Raw genomic sequence first — 17,387 nt, forward strand, 5'->3', positions numbered from 1 at the left:
AACGTCATGCATATGGTTACTTGACATTGAAGCAACGTAACCTACTTTATGTAGTAATAATTGAATTTAATTAGTTATGGTTTGGCTTTATAAATATTCTCATATAATAGCTCTTTAATTTGAAATAATAATAATTTTTAAGATTTTGTAAGATTTTACATAGGACATGTTTTAAGGTAATTTTGGAAGAATCAAAATCTCTTTTGACATGTCTAAAATAAATTTTCCTTCTAAAATTGTTAATTATGAATAAATGATTTGGAAAGATGATTGTGAGTGCTTTCTTTTTAAAAAGACTACTATTTCATATTAAAGAAATATCCTTCTATTTCACTTTATTCTGTCATAAATTTTTTTTTTAAAAAAACTGTCTCTTTATAGAATTTTTATCTCTCTCTCTCTAAAGTTTATCAAGTTTTCTCTCTCTAAAATGTTTATAATGTCCTCTATTTTTTTAATAAAGAATATCATTTTTGAAAAATGCATTTTAACTCTCTCAAAATTTTTCTCTATTTTTAAAATTTATTTCTCTAACTTGCTGCCCTCGAATTTTTTTCCTCGCTCGAGGTTTTTTTTTTTTTTTTTTCCTTTTAAAGTTATTCTCCATAAAAGTTTGCCATTCTCCCCAAAATTCTTATATCTTTGTAACTTTATTTCTTTATTCAAATTTTCTTTGTCTCTATTGCCTCTTAACATTTTTCTCTTTATAATTTTCCGTTTGCCTGTCTCAATTTTTTTCAATCTCAAATATAATGTTTCTTTTTCATAATTTTATGATTTTAAAATTATAACCACATTTCAAAACAAACATTTAACCATTTAAAAATACTTGTAATTAAATTTAAATCATTTGGACAAAGTGATTTATCATAGTTTTACAAAATTAATTATAAATAAATAATTTAGCCCAAAAGACGAGGGTATAGAAATCATATTTAATAAATCACTGTTAATGAATCAACTTTGTTTAGATTACCATTTCTAAAATACTTCCAAATATGTCATTGGATGCTTTGTAGAATAAGTGTCTGTTTACATTGACTAAAAAAAGTGTTTTAATTTAAATTCTTTTGATAAAACCTGATTGAAATAAATGTTAAAAAGTATTTTAAAAACTATTTTAAGGGTTATTTCATTTTTTTTAAAATGATTTATTTTCAAAATGAAACACTAAAAAAAAATGTTTAATCAAACTACATTACAAATGTTTATTCAATCATAGACTATTTTTTTTCTTTTTTTCTTTTTTGACATGCATTAATTATCTAACTAAATTTAGCACGAGGTCTCATAAAAACCTAGGAAATTTATAATATAAAGTGAAAATGACATATCCCCTGTCCCATAAAATAAGGATGTGACTTGAATTAAAATATTTGTATTTGTAATGAGTCAAGATTTTTTTTTATTATTTAGTTAATTATTTTAATGGTTACAAGGTATGGGCAACCTAGAAAACCAAAATGCAACCAACAAGTCTTAGGCATGTGTAGAACATACTACATCGAGACCCAAAATCAAATTTTAAAATAAACAAGTTATAAAAAAATAATAATTTCTCTCTTTCCTTTTTCTCTCTCTTCTCTTTATCTATTGATTTGTGTGCACTAAACTTTATATGTATAAACCTTAAGCTTTAATCAAAATAAAAAATTCAAACTTTTATTTTCCTTTTATTTTTCTTTTATAGACTGTATGTATTAATAATGGACCTTTAATATTAATATTGTTGTTTTCAAAACTTATTAGAGAAATATTGTTGTTTTGAAACTTATTAGAGAAATATTGTTGTTTTGGGAGTTCAAGGCTAGAGGTCGAACGTTGAGGGCTCGACTAATGTGGAGGTCGAACGTTGAGAACTCGACGAACAAAAAAAAACTTGAAAACAATACATAAGCCGAAACTTCAACCATCGACAAGGGAAATCTCGCGAATCTCGCTTAGGTTGTCGAAGGTTGAAGTTTCGACACGTATCCACCCTCGAGATTGCAGGTTTATTACTTTTCTTTTTCCCTCATAGAGGAAATAAAGTAATGAGATGGTATACTATATGTATCTGTGTACTCGAGTTGCTTCTAACAACCTATGTATTTTGTTATCATTTTGAATTAGACGGAGGCTTGTGGGATTGACGTGAGGGGGTGGGGATGGCTATATTTCTGGGAGCGAATGTTGACAATTTATAGTAGTCCTCAATAAAATCTTCGTAGTTTATGTTAAAATATGAGCAAACGGCCATAAAATGCGAGCATGGAATGCCGAATGCTTGCCACTTGTTATATGAACAGTACCGCTCGGTAGATGGCTTGTTTGAGATCACTAAGTATGAAACACCTGAGAGAAATTGTAACACACGAAGAGGTGTGTTTAATTTCAGATCGACATGCTGGTATAATTGCAGTAGTGAACAACCTAGCAAATGGTTGGACGGGACTGAAATGTCACCATCGTTTTTGCTTACGACATATCGTCAGCAACTTCAATAAAAAGTATAAATTGAATTCATTGAAAAATTATGTTTATCGTGTCGGGTATTAGTTTCAAATTCAAAAGTTCAACAAAGCAATTGAAGATATCAAAAGAATAAATCGGAGCTGTCTAAGTTTTTTTGACAACATTAGTTTATAGCAATGGACTCAAGCACATGATGAAGGATTCAGATATGGGTGGATGATGACAAATCTATCCGAGTGCATAAATGGAGTCCTCAAAGGAGCTTGAATGTTACCTATAAATGCTCTTGCTCAGATAACATTCTTCAAATGCGTGAAAAGAAGAGCAGAAATAAAGGATGCATTGGAGCGTCAAGATAATCTTTATAAATTTAGATTTTGAATTTTTTTTTTTATTAAAATAGGTTAAATAATAATAATAATTTTCAGATAATGAAAAAACACATGTGAATAGGCTAGCTATCTTTTTTTTTTTTAATAATTTAACAACAAAGGCTACTTTATTTGTAGGACTAAATTTAGACATTTACGAGCAAAAACTAAAAATGAAATAAAATCTAAAATAAAGGGACTAAAACGTTGTTTTATATATTTTTTGAACATGTTTTTATTTTCTATTATTGTAAAGCCATAAATATAATTCTATTTATTGAAATTTAAGTTTATAAATAGAGGTTTAGAAAATAGAATTTGAAAATCAGGCTAAAAGATGGAAAGAAAAAGACCCCAAAATCCAGAGTTTTTTTTTTACATCTGCTGTTTGCTTCAGATACCGCTTGACCTTGACGTGGGGTAGCACAGACCCGAGTCCAATTCTTTATGAATATACCATTTTTTCACATTCCCGTGAGCCAGCGATTCAAAAACACAATCGAATTTCGAAAACAAAAAAACCCATCACATTCTACCATTTCGATTCTGCCCATAACCTCAGAACAGAGCAGAGAACAGCGAAGGAAAAACCATTCTTCAATTCCCCATGTTTTGACGGCAAACACAATCCTCTTTCTCTTTAAGACACTGATTTTGTTGCTTCTCTTCTCTTCTTCTTTCATGGGTTCATTTCGGTTCTTCTTTCTGACGCTTTTAATCTCAAGAGAATAACCTGGAAGCGCTTCGTTGAGCTTTGGAAGCTTCTGGGCTCTAATGGGTCTCACCAGACCTCATAAGCCCACCAATGGCTTTTCTCCCAGATGGGTTTTTCTGTTTTGCATTGCTAGCTTCTTCCTGGGTATTTTTGTTGTCGACAGGTATTCTCTCTCTCTCATTTGTGCCTGAGATCTTGTACTGAATGGGATGTTTTTGTTGGTGTTGGGGTGTTGCCATTTTCAATGAGGATAGTGGGTCGTGTTCTTGAGCTGTTCTTTTGAGAAATTTGGCTGATCGGATGGAGAATAGGTAGTAGTAGAAGGAAATTATCTTTAGGCTGCATGGGGTTCTTTGATTTGTGAAGGCATTTTATGTTTCTTTTAGCATTTGGGACTTCCTGGAACTGGATCTTTTGGTATTGGGTGTTGCAAATTTCTGGCCAATCGCAGAAGATTCCTGTTTCTGATTTCTTCTTTAGGCTGTAGATGTAGATTACTTTATATTCATATGGTTCTCTGGCATTTTTCAATCTCGGTAGTCAGAAAATTGTGAGAACTATATCTTGTCGTGGCGTTGGCAAGAAAGATTAATTTTTTTGAACTTCGGCTTTTTGGTTGGATGGTGGTGCTCTTATGAGATCTATGGCACGAAAAGCATATTATTTTGGATGGTTAAATTGTCAGTATCAAGTTCAAATTTTATTTACTGATCCTGAAAACAAAGTACCAAGTTTCTAAAGCTGGGATGGACTTTGTGTCTTTGTGAATCCACATTTTTCTTTTATGCTTATCTCTCATTTTCGGAGAGATAAGGAAATGTAGAAGGCTTAGATGTGGCAAGTTAAGTTGGTACTTCCTAAACTTTACAAGGATTATTTTCCTGTAAGCAGTGAAGCACGTATATGATAGGCCACTGATCGGATTTCATTATCAAAGGAGGAAGAGTATTGCAGACCAGCGGATTTGGTGGTCGACAATCGTTCGGACTTGGTAAAGGTTGTCGCAGCACCTGTAGTAGGACAGAAGACTTATTGCGATGCTCGCGGACCAATTTATGATGTCTCCGTCGCTGACGTTCGTCAAGCAGGCCACGTGGATTGGCCAGGGTCTTCTTCGGCTAATGATACCTCGATCCCGAAGCCTTCAGAGTATCTTTTTGGTAGGTGCCTCGAGATGTATGGGGAATTTGCTGCTAATAGATCCCTCATGACATAAGAAAGTCGTGGAGTGCATAAGCCCCCTTAGAGATAGGAGCGACTTTCTTGTGGTAGTCATTTCGAATGAGCAAGTAGGGGGTGGCAACTAAAGAGGTAGCGAGATGTAATATGGGAAAAGTTAGAAAAGATGAAGACGCTTCTGCCCAGGGGACCACGACTATTAGTGACTCTTAGTTAGTTAGGAAATGAAGGTTATGTTAAAAGGGGAGGGGAGAGGATCAGAGAGATTTAGTGAATATTTTGAGGTGGTTGTAGTGGGGCTGAAGCTTTGCTCTCGCCTGTGAGAAGGTAGCTTTCTTTTCTTTCTGTTCTTGTAATCGTTCAGTACGACTTGAATATAATAAAATCTCCAATCCTAGTTTGGAATTCTATCAAATTGGTATCAGAGCATTCCCCTGGGAGTGATGGCTCAAAAGCGATTTGAGGAGAAGTTGGAACTGTTGGATCAGGAGATCTCGGTCTCCGAGTAGAGATGTAGAAATTGTTGACCATTGAGGAGAACTTAGCATTGTTGGCTAAGAGTATCGATCGATTGGGAATGCAAGTGGAAAGGCCCCAGAAGATGCTAATTTCGTATGTGGCCGAAATGGCGAAAGGTAAGACAGTCTCGATGGAGGAAAAGGAAGGATCAAATAGTAAAACTGTGTTGAATAATGCAGCCAAATTGGGAGTAGAAGAATTGGTGAGTGACTGAAGCAAATTTAAGAAGGTTGAGATGCCGGCATTCAGTGGAAGTGATCCGGATTCGTGGTCATTCAGAGCTGATTGGTACTTTCAGATCCACAAGCTGACGGAATCGGAGAAAATGACGGTAGCAGTGATCAGTTTTGACGGAACAGCGTTGGATTGGTACCGGTCCAAAGAGGGACGTGAGCCGTTTAAAGATTGGCAGGACTTAAAACAGAGGTTGTTGGTTCGATTTCGATCGCTGAGAGAAAGATCGATCTGCGAAAGGTTCTTAGCAATCAGGCAAGAGTTGACGGTGGAGGCGTATTGGAATTTGTTTGATAAGTTGGTGGCTCTGTTGCCGCATCTTTCGAGTGAAGTGTTGGAGGAGACATTTATAAATGGACTTGCCCCATGGATCAAGGCAGAGGTGGAATGCTGGGGATCGGTCAGGTTGGCGCAAATGATGTCATTGGCCCAACGGGTTGAGGATCGTGAGAATGTGGGATCAGAAGCGGGTCGGGCAAAGACATTCGGAGGTAAGATCCAAACCCTGCATGGTACTAAAATAAATAGCGATGCCATGAATAAAATAAGTAATATTGGAGAAGTGAAAGATGGAGGAAAACTAGTGAATCATTTCCGATGAGGACGATTACACTGAGAGGGGTGTCGATCGGGGAAAATCGGAGGGAAGGATCGTCCTGATGATTAACGGACGCGGAATTTCAAGCGGAGAAGGAGAAGGGACTCTGTTTCAGGTGTGATGAGAGGTACATTGTGGGACATCGATGTAAAGGACGCGAACTCAGAGAGCTGAGATTGCTGGTGGTGCATGCGTCCGGGGAAGAAATGGAACTGTACGAGGAGGACGATCTGAGAGAAGAGGTACTAGAATTGAACATGTTGACCATGGAAGAAGAAGTCTCTATAGTAGCTGAACTTTCGTTGAATTCAGTTATGGGATTAACCAATCCACGAACAATGAAGATCAAAGGGGAGATAAGGGGTGAGCTGGTCGTGTTATTGATTGATTGCGGAGCAACTCATAATTTCATATCTGAAGGATTAGCGAAGCGATTGCTCTTGGAAATTATAGAAACTACAAATTATGGAGTGGTCTTGGGATCTGGCTCGGCGGTTAAAGGAAAAGGATTGTGTAAGGTGGAGGTCACGATCGGAGAATGGACGGTGAAGGATAGTTTCTTGCCGTTAGAGCTTGGGGGAGTGGACATGATTTTGGGCATGCAATGGCTTCATTCGTTAGGGAAGACAGAAGTGGACTGGCGAAACTTAACAATGACCTTCGATCACAAGAATCGTAAGGTAACTCTTCGTGGTGACCCGAGTTTGACGAAAGCGAGAGTGAGTTTGAAGAGCATGATGAGATCGTGGATTGAGGAGGACAGGGGTTTCTAATTGAATGTTGAATGATAGAAGGAGGCGTATCAATGGCTGAATGGTATGGAATAGAGGAAGTCTACACCATCTCGGAATCAATACCCACCTTGTTGCACAAGTTTGAGGATGTGTTTGAATGGTCGGAGGAGCTTCCTCCATGCAGAAGTATTGAGCATCACATCCACTTGAAGGAGGGGACGAATCCAATCAATGTAAGATTGTATCGTTATGCCTATCAGCAGAAAGCTGAAATGGAAAAATTAGTGGAAGAGATGTTGGATTCAGGGATTATCAGACCCAGCACAAGCCCGTATTCAAGCCCAGTACTGTTGGTGAGAAAGAAGGATGGGGGCTGACGGTTTTGTGTGGATTACAAAGCTCTCAATAATGCAACTATTCCGAACAAATTTCCTATACCAGTGGTAGAAGAATTGTTTGATGAATTGAATGGAGCGGAGCTATTTTCTAAGTTAGACTTGAAGTCGGGTTATCATCAGATAAGAATGCATCCTGGAGATATTGAGAAAACAAGTTTTAGAACCCATGAAGGCCATTACGAGTTTTTGGTAATGCCTTTTGGACCAACCAATGCTCCTTCCACCTTTCAAGCCTTGATGAACACCATCTTTAAACCATACCTATGACACTTTGTCTTAGTCTTCTTCGATGACATTTTGGTGTACAGCAAGAATTTGGAAGATCACTTGCAACATCTGAAAGTAGTACTATCTGTTATGAGGGAGAACGAATTATATGCTAACCGTAAGAAGTGTCAGTTTGCTAAGGAGCGCGTGGAATATTTGAGGCATATAATCTCGGGAAAGGGAGTGGAGGTGGATCCGGAGAAGGTAACAACTATCTTGGAATGGACAATACCCTAAACTATCAGGGAGATACGGGGATTCTTAGGACTGTCAAGATATTATTGGCGATTTGTGCACAATCATGGGAGTATTGCAGCCTCGTTGACTCAAGTATTGAAAGGAGGGGCATTCTAATGGTCAGAGGAGGCTCAGGAAGCATTTGAAAAGTTAAAACATGCTATGATGACATTGCCTGTGCCAGCATTACCAGATTTTGGTTTGCCTTTTGAGGTGGAGACTGACGCTTCAGGACATGGAATCGGAGCTATGCTAGTTCAACAGAAACAACCAATTGCCTTCTATAGTCACCTTATCTATGAGAGACCGAGCCAAGCCGGTGTACGAAAGGGAGCTATTGGTTGTGGTAATGGCTGTGCGAAGGTGGAGGCCATATTTGTTAGGGAGGAAATTTGTGATCAAGACGGATCAAAAGGCGTTGAAATTTCTATTGGAACAGAGAACCATACAACCACAACATCAGAAGTGGGTTGCCAAGTTTCTTGGGTATGACTTTGAAGTGATTTGCCGGCCGGGACTGGAAAATGGAGCAGCAGATGCGTTATCACGGGTAGAATCCAATGTTCAGCTCGCGAACTTAACTTCTCCTACACTGATAGACATAGCAGTCATCCAAAAAGAGGTGGAACGGGATGATAAATTACAGAGTATCAAACCAGAGTGCTACAGAAGGAAGAGGGAGTTCATGATTTTTCTTTACAGCAGGGAGTGCTGAAATCCAGAGGGAGGTTAGTTCTATCCAAAACATCTACTTTAATTCCTACTATTTTACACACATAACATGATTCGGTATTTGGTGGCCATTATGGTTTTTTGAGGGCTTATAAACGTTTATCAGGAGAGTTGTATTGGGAAGGAATGAAGAGGGATGTTAAAAAATACGTGGAGGAATGTATGGTATGTCAAAGGAACAAGACTTTGGCTTTGTCTCCAGCAGGTTTGTTGATGCCGCTAACAATTCCTGATGTTGTTTGGGCTGACATCTCAATGGATTTCATAGAGGGATTACCAAAGGCCAAGGGTCATGATGTAATCCTCGTTGTGGTGGACAAATTGAGTTTGAGTAAGTATGGACATTTTCTAGCCTTAAAACCTCCCTTGAATGCTGTAGTTGTAGCTAATGTATTTTGTAGGGAAGTAGTTAAGCTACATGGGATTCCAAAGTCCATTGTTTCTGATCGAGACAAGGTGTTTGTGAGTCATTTCTGGCAGGAACTTTTCCAGCTCTCAGGTACCAAACTACATCGAAGTACGGCTTATCATCCACAATTGGACGATCAAACTAAGGTAGTCAATCGCAATGTGGAGATGTATTTGCGTTGCTTTTCTGAATGGCCAAAGGAATGGATTAATTGGCTGCATTGGGCTGAATACTAGTATAATACCACGTATAATGTGTCGACCGGAATGACCCCCTTTCAGATTGTATATGGACGACTGCCTCCTCCCTTGATTTATAATGGTGATAATTGTACTTCAAATGCTACTTTAGATCAGCAATTGAGAGATAGGGATGAGGTTTTACGGGTTCTCAAAGAGCATTTGCGAGTTGCTCAAGACAAGATGAAGAAATATGCTGATAAGAAGAGATGGGATGTGGAATTTCAGGTAGGAGATTGGGTCTTATTGAAGCTCAGACCTTATTGACAAATTTCTGTACATCAGCAGTGGTATGTAAAGTTGTCTCCCAAGTACTTTGGGTCGTATAAAATCACTGAAAGGATTGGGATGGTCGCCTGCAAGTTGGAAATTCCCCCATTAGCAGTCATACATCCTGTTTTTCACGTATCACAATTGAAGAAAGTGGTAGGACAACAGTGTGAAACTCAAATAGTGGACCTATTGGTGAATGAGAGTCATAAATGGTTGATTGAACCAGAAGAGGTGTTGGGTTATCGCCCTCATTCTTCGCACAATGGACGGGAAGTTTTGGTGAAATGGAAGGGTTTGCCGAGGCATATGAGGCAACTTGGGAGTTAGTGGATGATTTCTAGAAGCAATTTCCGACTTTTTACCTTGAGGACAAGGTAAATGTGGAGGAAGGAGGTAATGATAGGCCACCGATCGTATTTCAGTATCAAAGGAGGAAGAGTAAAGGTAATAATGGAAAAGTTGGAAAAGATGAAGGCGCTTCAGTTGGGGAGATGGAGACCACGACTATTAGTGACTCTTAGTTAGTTAGGAAACGAAGGTTATGTTAAAAGGGGAGGGGAGAGGACCGGAGAGATTTAGTGAATATTTTGGGATAGTTGTAGTGGGGCTGAAGCTTTGCTCTCTACTGTGAGAGGAAGCAGGGCAGCTTTCTTTTCTTTCTGTTCTTGTAATCGTTCAGTACGACTTGAATATAATAAAATCTCCAATCCTAGTTTGGAATTCTATCAGTATATTCTTGAACCTGATACTGAGAAGAAATACGGGGACATGGATAACTCTCATTTTGTTTTACAAACTTAAAACCTTCAAATTTGGGCCCACAGGGCAGATATGCAATGTGAGTTCTTTTCTTTTCTTACTTTGGAATGGTCTTAGACTCTTAGGTAATGCCTGTCTTCTTGATGTAATGCGTAAAGATTCTCTCAGTGAGTTCAAATCAATAGAGTGAGATCCTTGTGCTCTGATAGTTAGCTAGATTTGTTGTAAAGATATGGAATTGCCCCTTAGTTGCTGTTCCTTTTAAACCTAGAGTTTTTATCTACATTGAAATTATACGTATGATAATGTGCATATTCTTAATTATTGTTAGAAAGATTCATATTTCCAATATCTTCTCCATGCTATGAAATTTTATCCATTTAGATAAGTTAGTTGGTAGATTGATTTACTATTATTATTATTTTTTTATCTTTGTCTTATAGGTTTTGGGCTGTGCCCGATCCAGTAGAAACAGATGAGGAGGATGCATCTTTAGAGAAAGTCCAATCAAAAACTTCTCAGCCCATTGTTAATTGTGAGAAGAAGGCAAGTTAGAGTATAATAAATGTTGCAAATTTTCCTTTACAGCAATATCTTGATGACCATGTTCATGTTACAGGAGGCTTCCCTTCAGGCTGATATTCTTTCTCAAGTATCACAAACCCACGATGTTATCATGTAAGTTTTACTCTCATGCTTGTATATGTATTGTTGAAGGAACTTTTCTATTTCCTTGCAATCATTTCTCAAGTTTAATGATGCACAATGAATTGTTGATAATGCCATATTGTTCATTCTAAGTTTGAAGCATATTATGACATGAGTTTTTCAGGACGTTAGACAAAACAATCTCATCATTGGAGGTGCAGCTAGCCGCAGCTAGAGCTTCTAAAGCGGATGATGATGAAGGATCTCCTATGGTTACAGATTCCGGAATCAAGATTTTGAAGGAGCGACCTAAGGTTTTCTTTGTTATGGGAATCATTACGGCTTTCAGCAGCAGAAAGCGAAGAGACTCTATTAGAGAAACATGGATGCCTCAAGGTTCAACCATAGCATAGTCACTCTGTGTGCAACTGTTTTCTCTTTTTGAATAGTCAAACTCGTTCCTCACAACAAGTGGTTATATTTAATTTAGGTGAAGATCTAAGAAAGCTGGAGGTGGAGAAGGGAATTATAATACGCTTTATCATTGGACATAGGTAAAGTTTTCATGAATGCCTGCATTGTGCTTATTGCATGAATCTGTTCTGTTGCAAAATCTCATGCTTCATAATCTCATAGTTAATTTAGCATGCTATTTTCTCAGTGCAACTCCTGGTGGCGTGTTGGATCGTGCAGTTGATGCAGAGGATGCACAACATAAGGATTTTCTAAGACTGGTATGTAACCATTAATATTGTGATCCAAATAGGCCATAGATGCATTTCGCATATGTGGGGAGGGAAGAGAGAGTTAATCACTATTGGCAACTGGTGAGGCACTTATGGGTGTTAGGGAGGTTGGCTTAATTAATCTGCATTTTGTTAGGTAGAGTTACTAACTGATATTAATAATTAAAATAATCTATGGAATGACAATGATAATTGAGAGAAAGCTAGAGTCTATCCTCTTGAATGCTTGGAAAGATTTGTAAATTTTACCTCTTACTAATTCTAACCGTTGGCTATTCTTGACTCTATCAACTTTGTATATTAACTGTAGTGGGCATCTACTCCTCTCGAGGTTGGAGGTTCAAATCTCTATACCTAAGGTAGCAATCAAGCTTATAGATGTCAGTTCAAAATGTTATTTGCTCCACAAATGAATATACTAAAGAATAAATGGGAAGACAATTTTGTTAGTGGAGCTGAGATGAGGATATTGCGACCAGTTGGTCTGAATCAAATCATTGAAACCATGGAAATAGTGGAGGATGAAGACTTTCTCTTAATATGCAAAACCACTTATGACCCAAGGGCAACTGATCCTCGATCCAAATTTCATTGGCAAAGTGCAAAATTCTTGATAACACACCTTCAACTTTTGATTTTGTGGGATGGAGAAAGTTGTACTGCAAAAAGTAGTTGTTGACGTATCTGAAACTACATGTAAGAAGCTAACATGACTCGTGCTTTCATATAATGAGAAATTTCCAATTAGCCATTGATGCAAGAACAAGGAGCTGCATGAATTGCTTGTACGTGACAGTCAAATGCCTGAAGAAGCTAATGCAAGAAGAGGAAAATTTTGTAGGAAGATGGCTCAGAGGGTTTAGAGTTTACCTATAGAAGTAGCCGAGTCTGATTAAACTCAAATCATGTGGACTCACATCCATACATGATGAAACTTCAAGGAAAATTTGAAGACCAAGTGATATTTATGATAGGATTTTTAGTCAAATATAATTTCATTCCTAGAAACCCTTGAAGACAAGCTAACATCCCAATGTTGATCGCAGGAGAATATGGATAGATGGTTATACTAGTATGAGCAGAGGGTGTTTTTAATGGAGTCATATTCTCCCCAACTGATATTAGAATAGTCGAGGACTTCCTACCCTTGCAACTGGGATACAATGGCTAGAAAGAAACCTTGTGAAGTATGAAGGTTTAAGCTGGGGCATACACAGTAGTGTTTTGTTGGGAACTAGGAATGGGAACCATGATGGCAAGGTACATTCTTAAGAGTTTGGTTTTGCATCCATGCAAGTTACGCAACTAAAATGAAATAAAACCAACTCTAGCAGTTTGGCATTGCATTTAATATGCTTGCAGGACTACTACCTCCACGAATTTGGATCATGCAATTGTTTTTAGGGTATGCTCAGATGCAGATACAGAAAGATGAGATCTAGCAATTGTCTGAGGAAATGTTAGTAGCAGACATTATTGGACCAAGTCACACAATCCTTTCTCTGGTTTAGTATTTATAATCAATAAAAGTATGGTAGTTTTTCATTGTGTAAATAGAACAAATTGCTGATTCCTCCTGATATCGATCTGTAAGTTCAATTTTTTGTCAAGCAATCTGTAGTTTCAAAGAGGAAGGACTTTTACGTTCGTTTTTTCTTTTGTAATGGTATGGTAGTTCAAGGATTCTTTTTGGGCTACAGAGCTACGACTCCAAATATCTGTTATAGATAAGCTATATAATTATAGATGATCCTTGAATTATATGGAGATTGGTGGAAGGGTGTAGCATCCCAGACTTGTGAGGGAATGTGAGGGAGTGCACCCTTGGAGCTCAAGTTTCTTATTATTACAATCATGAGATTTGTGGTCAAATGTTCTCCAGCTCCTCTCAGCCAGAACTTAAAAAACAAACGTAACCACCACATGTACACTATAATGTGCCAGCTGGTCTTATACTTGATTTAACTCTAACACATAACTAATTGTTGTTTCAAGGTGTTGCTATATTCAAAACTAAAGTAGTTAATATGTACTTTGTTTTCTTCCATAGCTCTTAATTAGCTTAGTTATTCCCATGCATTTTAACCTTTCAATTTACTTTGGTTTATACAGATTGTGTACTTGCTATTTGAAATAACACATTCGTAGTTAAATGAACCTTTGAACTTGATTGTTTTCTTACAGAACCACATAGAAGGATACCATGAATTATCCTCGAAAACCCAAATATACTTCTCAACAGCAGTTGCTAAGTGGGATGCAGATTTCTTTATCAAAGTTGATGACGATGTTCACATAAATCTTGGTTAGCATTCTCATATTCTAAGATTATTGGCTCTATTACCTCTTGAGTGCGTTGTGTGTTTATGTTGGAGGTGGAATGCTGAGATTGTCCTCCATAACTAAACTGATTGAGAAATCACAGGTATGGTCGGCTCTACTTTGGCCCGTCATAGATCAAAACCACGCGTTTATATTGGTTGCATGAAGTCGGGCCCAGTTCTTGCTCAAAAGTAAGCAAATTAAATACTCTATACTTGAGAATGTTAGTCCCAGGAATGTTACTTCAAAATATTAAACACCATAAATTCTTTGCAGAGGGGTAAAGTACCATGAACCTGAATACTGGAAATTTGGTGAGGAAGGCAACAAGTATTTTAGACATGCAACTGGGCAAATTTATGCCATCTCCAAAGATTTGGCTACCTACATTTCAGTTAATAGGTAAGTCCTTTCAGACACTGAATGGTAGCTCACCATTTTAGGCCGTAGGCTCTGTTTAATAACCCAAATTTGGTTTGTTTTCTTGTAATTTCTTTACTGTGGTTTTTATCTTTCCTAAATAAACATTTGACAAAACAAAGAAACCAATAGATGAAAGTAGAGGTGATAAGTTTATTATTAACTAACCAAGAAGTGATCAAACGAAACTTTAGTAATAATTTGGCTGTCATAACTTATATGAAGAATTTTCTTCTTCTCCAGGCCCATACTACATAAATTTGCAAATGAAGATGTTTCCCTGGGTTCATGGTTCATTGGTCTTGATGTGGAACACATTGATGATAGGAGCCTTTGCTGTGGCACTCCACTTGGTAAGGATTTTCTACCTCATCATGTCTAAATATGTTTCGCCATTCCAAAAATCTAGGCCATGGAAGAGTTATCTTGATTCAATATCTGATAGTACCGCATTTCATCGAAACTAACCAAATGCCAAAACATTTTGTCGAATCGTTTCGATGGTTACCAAATGCAAAAAAGTTATGTTTATAGATAAGGAATTTAATTTGACTAACTGTGGATGTTGTAGACTGTGAGTGGAAAGCCCAAGCTGGGAATCCTTGTGCTGCATCATTTGATTGGAGTTGCAGTGGCATTTGCAAATCAGTGGAGAGAATGGAGGAGGTTCACCAGAGATGTGGGGAAGGTGATGAAGCTATTTGGCACACCAGTTTTTAGAAAAGCTTTTGAATTTGATGATATCTTTATTTTTGTCACTGTATATTTGTAGAATATCTGTTTGTATTATCAAGTTATGAACCCACACTAATGTTCACAAACTCCCCATCTGCCCAATTTTTGCTTATTCATTATTACAAGGCAGTGGCTGTTGATTAATTTAATTAAGGATAATTATTTTAATTGATAAAACTGTTAAAATATTTTCAAGTATAGTAAAATGTCATTGTTTATTAGTGATGGATCACAATAGACTGTGATAAACATCTATCGGTGGGCGATAGACTGCAATAGACATCGGTCTATCACGATCTATCACTAATAGGTAGTAATATTTTGCTATATTTGTAAACAAATTGGGTCAAACAATTCTTTAATTAATGGGTTTCATCTGTTGCGGGTGAAGTGGACTTTTTTTCTTTTTTTTTTTTTTTTTTTTTTTTTTTTTTTAAAAAAAAAAAATTAATTTTATTTTATAGAATCATCTCGCAAAAATTGGACACATCAAGGTAGTAAGGTGGAACTTTATTTTTATGAGAAACAAATTATTAAATAAAATTTGGATGAACTTTGTTTTTGAGATCAAATTAATAATGATTTGACTTTGGTAATGTTGAAAATGTTGAACAAGGTGGGAAAGCCACGAAAGGGTACAAGGTGAAAAGATGAAAGGAATGGCTGATTTCATTGGCAAATCTTTGACCAAAATTTCTGGTACTGCATTGATTGTGCATGCTTTGAGAGTGAGATTTCTGACCTCTGTTCATTTATTTCTCTATGCATAACCCACTTTTTTGTTTTTTTTTTTTTTTCAAATTCAAATTATGGAAATTTGGCCAACATAGCCCATTTGGTATAATCTCGAAGTCAGAAGTTCAATTTTTTCATCCACATTGTTAAAAAAAAAAGATATTATAGAAATTTGTTATGTTCCATTATTTAGTACTTTAGTTTAACATGATAAATTTGTGATATACTTGGGAACAATATTAGGATGTTTTTATTAAAATATTGTAGTTTGAAAAGCTATTTAGTGAATTAGGGTAGTTTCTAAAGTATTTAGAAATATATGGTGGTTTGGCCGTCCGAGGAAGAGAAAGGGATTAAGTCGAGTTTTGAGAACTTGACAATGAAGTAAGGATGAGTGTTGAAAATTCGACCTACATTAGTCGAGTTTTTAACACTAGACACATGTCTTGTCCCATTTCACCTGTCCAGTTGACTCACCTTTGATTAGTTTATTTTTTCCACTTGTCCAGCCTGCAATTCTGCATACAAAATTAGTCCGTGGGTCGAGTTTTCAAAAGTTGACCTACCATGTTTTAAACCCCCACTATCAGCTTCTCAAATCACAATTTTCCTCTACCTTCCTCCTCTGCATTACTACCGCCTTCGTTGCTCTCTGCGTTCATCTTTTTCTTCTAAAACTTCTCAAAATTTTGCTCTCTTCTCTTTCCAAAACTTATAAAAAACCACTCTTCCTTTTTTACTCTTTTGCCTATCATCTTTTCGTTCTTCTTCCTCTTCCAAAAATTGTTACTAAATCATCTTTTTTCTCATATTTGTCCATCAAATTGTGAGGTTTGTATATTTACTCTACAAAGTTTCAATTTTTTGTTAAAAATAATTATAAATTTTGTTCCTATTCTCATACTATTATATTTTTTTATATAGTTTTTGTTGCTATTTGGGAAACGAAGAACAAAAAAAAAAGTAACGTTTACTCAACAAAATTCTTAGTTTTTTTTTTTAAATAAAAAATAAGTTATAGATCCATATTCTCATAGTATTTTATTTTTCATAGTTTTTGTTGCCGAATAACAAATAACAAAGAAAAGAGAAACCATTGTCACTTTTAAGGAAAAAAGTAAGACTACTATTGAATTTGTGAGTTTATTTTTTATTTATTACGAGTTTTTTTTATATTTATATTATTCTAGATATACCATTTTAATTCCTTATATATTGATGTTAGTAGATTTGTCAGTTAATCTTTTTAATAGTTGTCGAGTTTAATAATATTTACATATTGATAATCTTATTTATATGATGTTAGACCTACCATATTAATTTTTTTTTCTGCATTTTAAATAATATTAGATTTTTTTAGTATTAGTGTTATTCTTTTAGTATTAGTGCATTTTTAAAAGTTTTTGTTATTTAATACAATTTTTTTGTTATTTAATATATATATTTTTTATAATATTCAATTGTTTTAGTATTTAAGTTTGATGTTCAAAGTTTTTTTTTATTAGTTTTTAATACTTTTAATATTTTGTTTATATTTTTGTTGTTTTTTTTATTTAAGTTTGATAAATAGTAAAATAATTAGAAATGTATTGTTTGTCTTTTTTTTTAAATTTATTATTAGTTTTTTTTAATATTTATATTATTCTAAATATATCATTTTAAT

General features: G+C 35.9%; 1 protein-coding gene across 1 annotated transcript; it reads left to right on the top strand.

Annotated features, from left to right (window-relative positions):
* Positions 1-3,241: 3,241 nt before the first annotated feature.
* On the top strand, positions 3,242-15,114 carry LOC120068153 (beta-1,6-galactosyltransferase GALT31A). The gene is made up of 11 exons (XM_039019854.1): positions 3,242-3,703; positions 10,562-10,664; positions 10,738-10,796; positions 10,951-11,162; positions 11,257-11,320; positions 11,428-11,500; positions 13,697-13,817; positions 13,938-14,025; positions 14,111-14,236; positions 14,498-14,607; positions 14,826-15,114. Exons 1-11 carry the CDS (start codon positions 3,600-3,602, stop codon positions 14,972-14,974), a joined length of 1,209 nt encoding a protein of 402 aa, XP_038875782.1. The 5' UTR covers positions 3,242-3,599; the 3' UTR covers positions 14,975-15,114.
* Positions 15,115-17,387: the final 2,273 nt, after the last annotated feature.

The sequence above is a fragment of the Benincasa hispida genome, chromosome 12 (assembly GCF_009727055.1).
Source record: "Benincasa hispida cultivar B227 chromosome 12, ASM972705v1, whole genome shotgun sequence".
Classification (NCBI taxonomy): domain Eukaryota; kingdom Viridiplantae; phylum Streptophyta; class Magnoliopsida; order Cucurbitales; family Cucurbitaceae; genus Benincasa; species Benincasa hispida.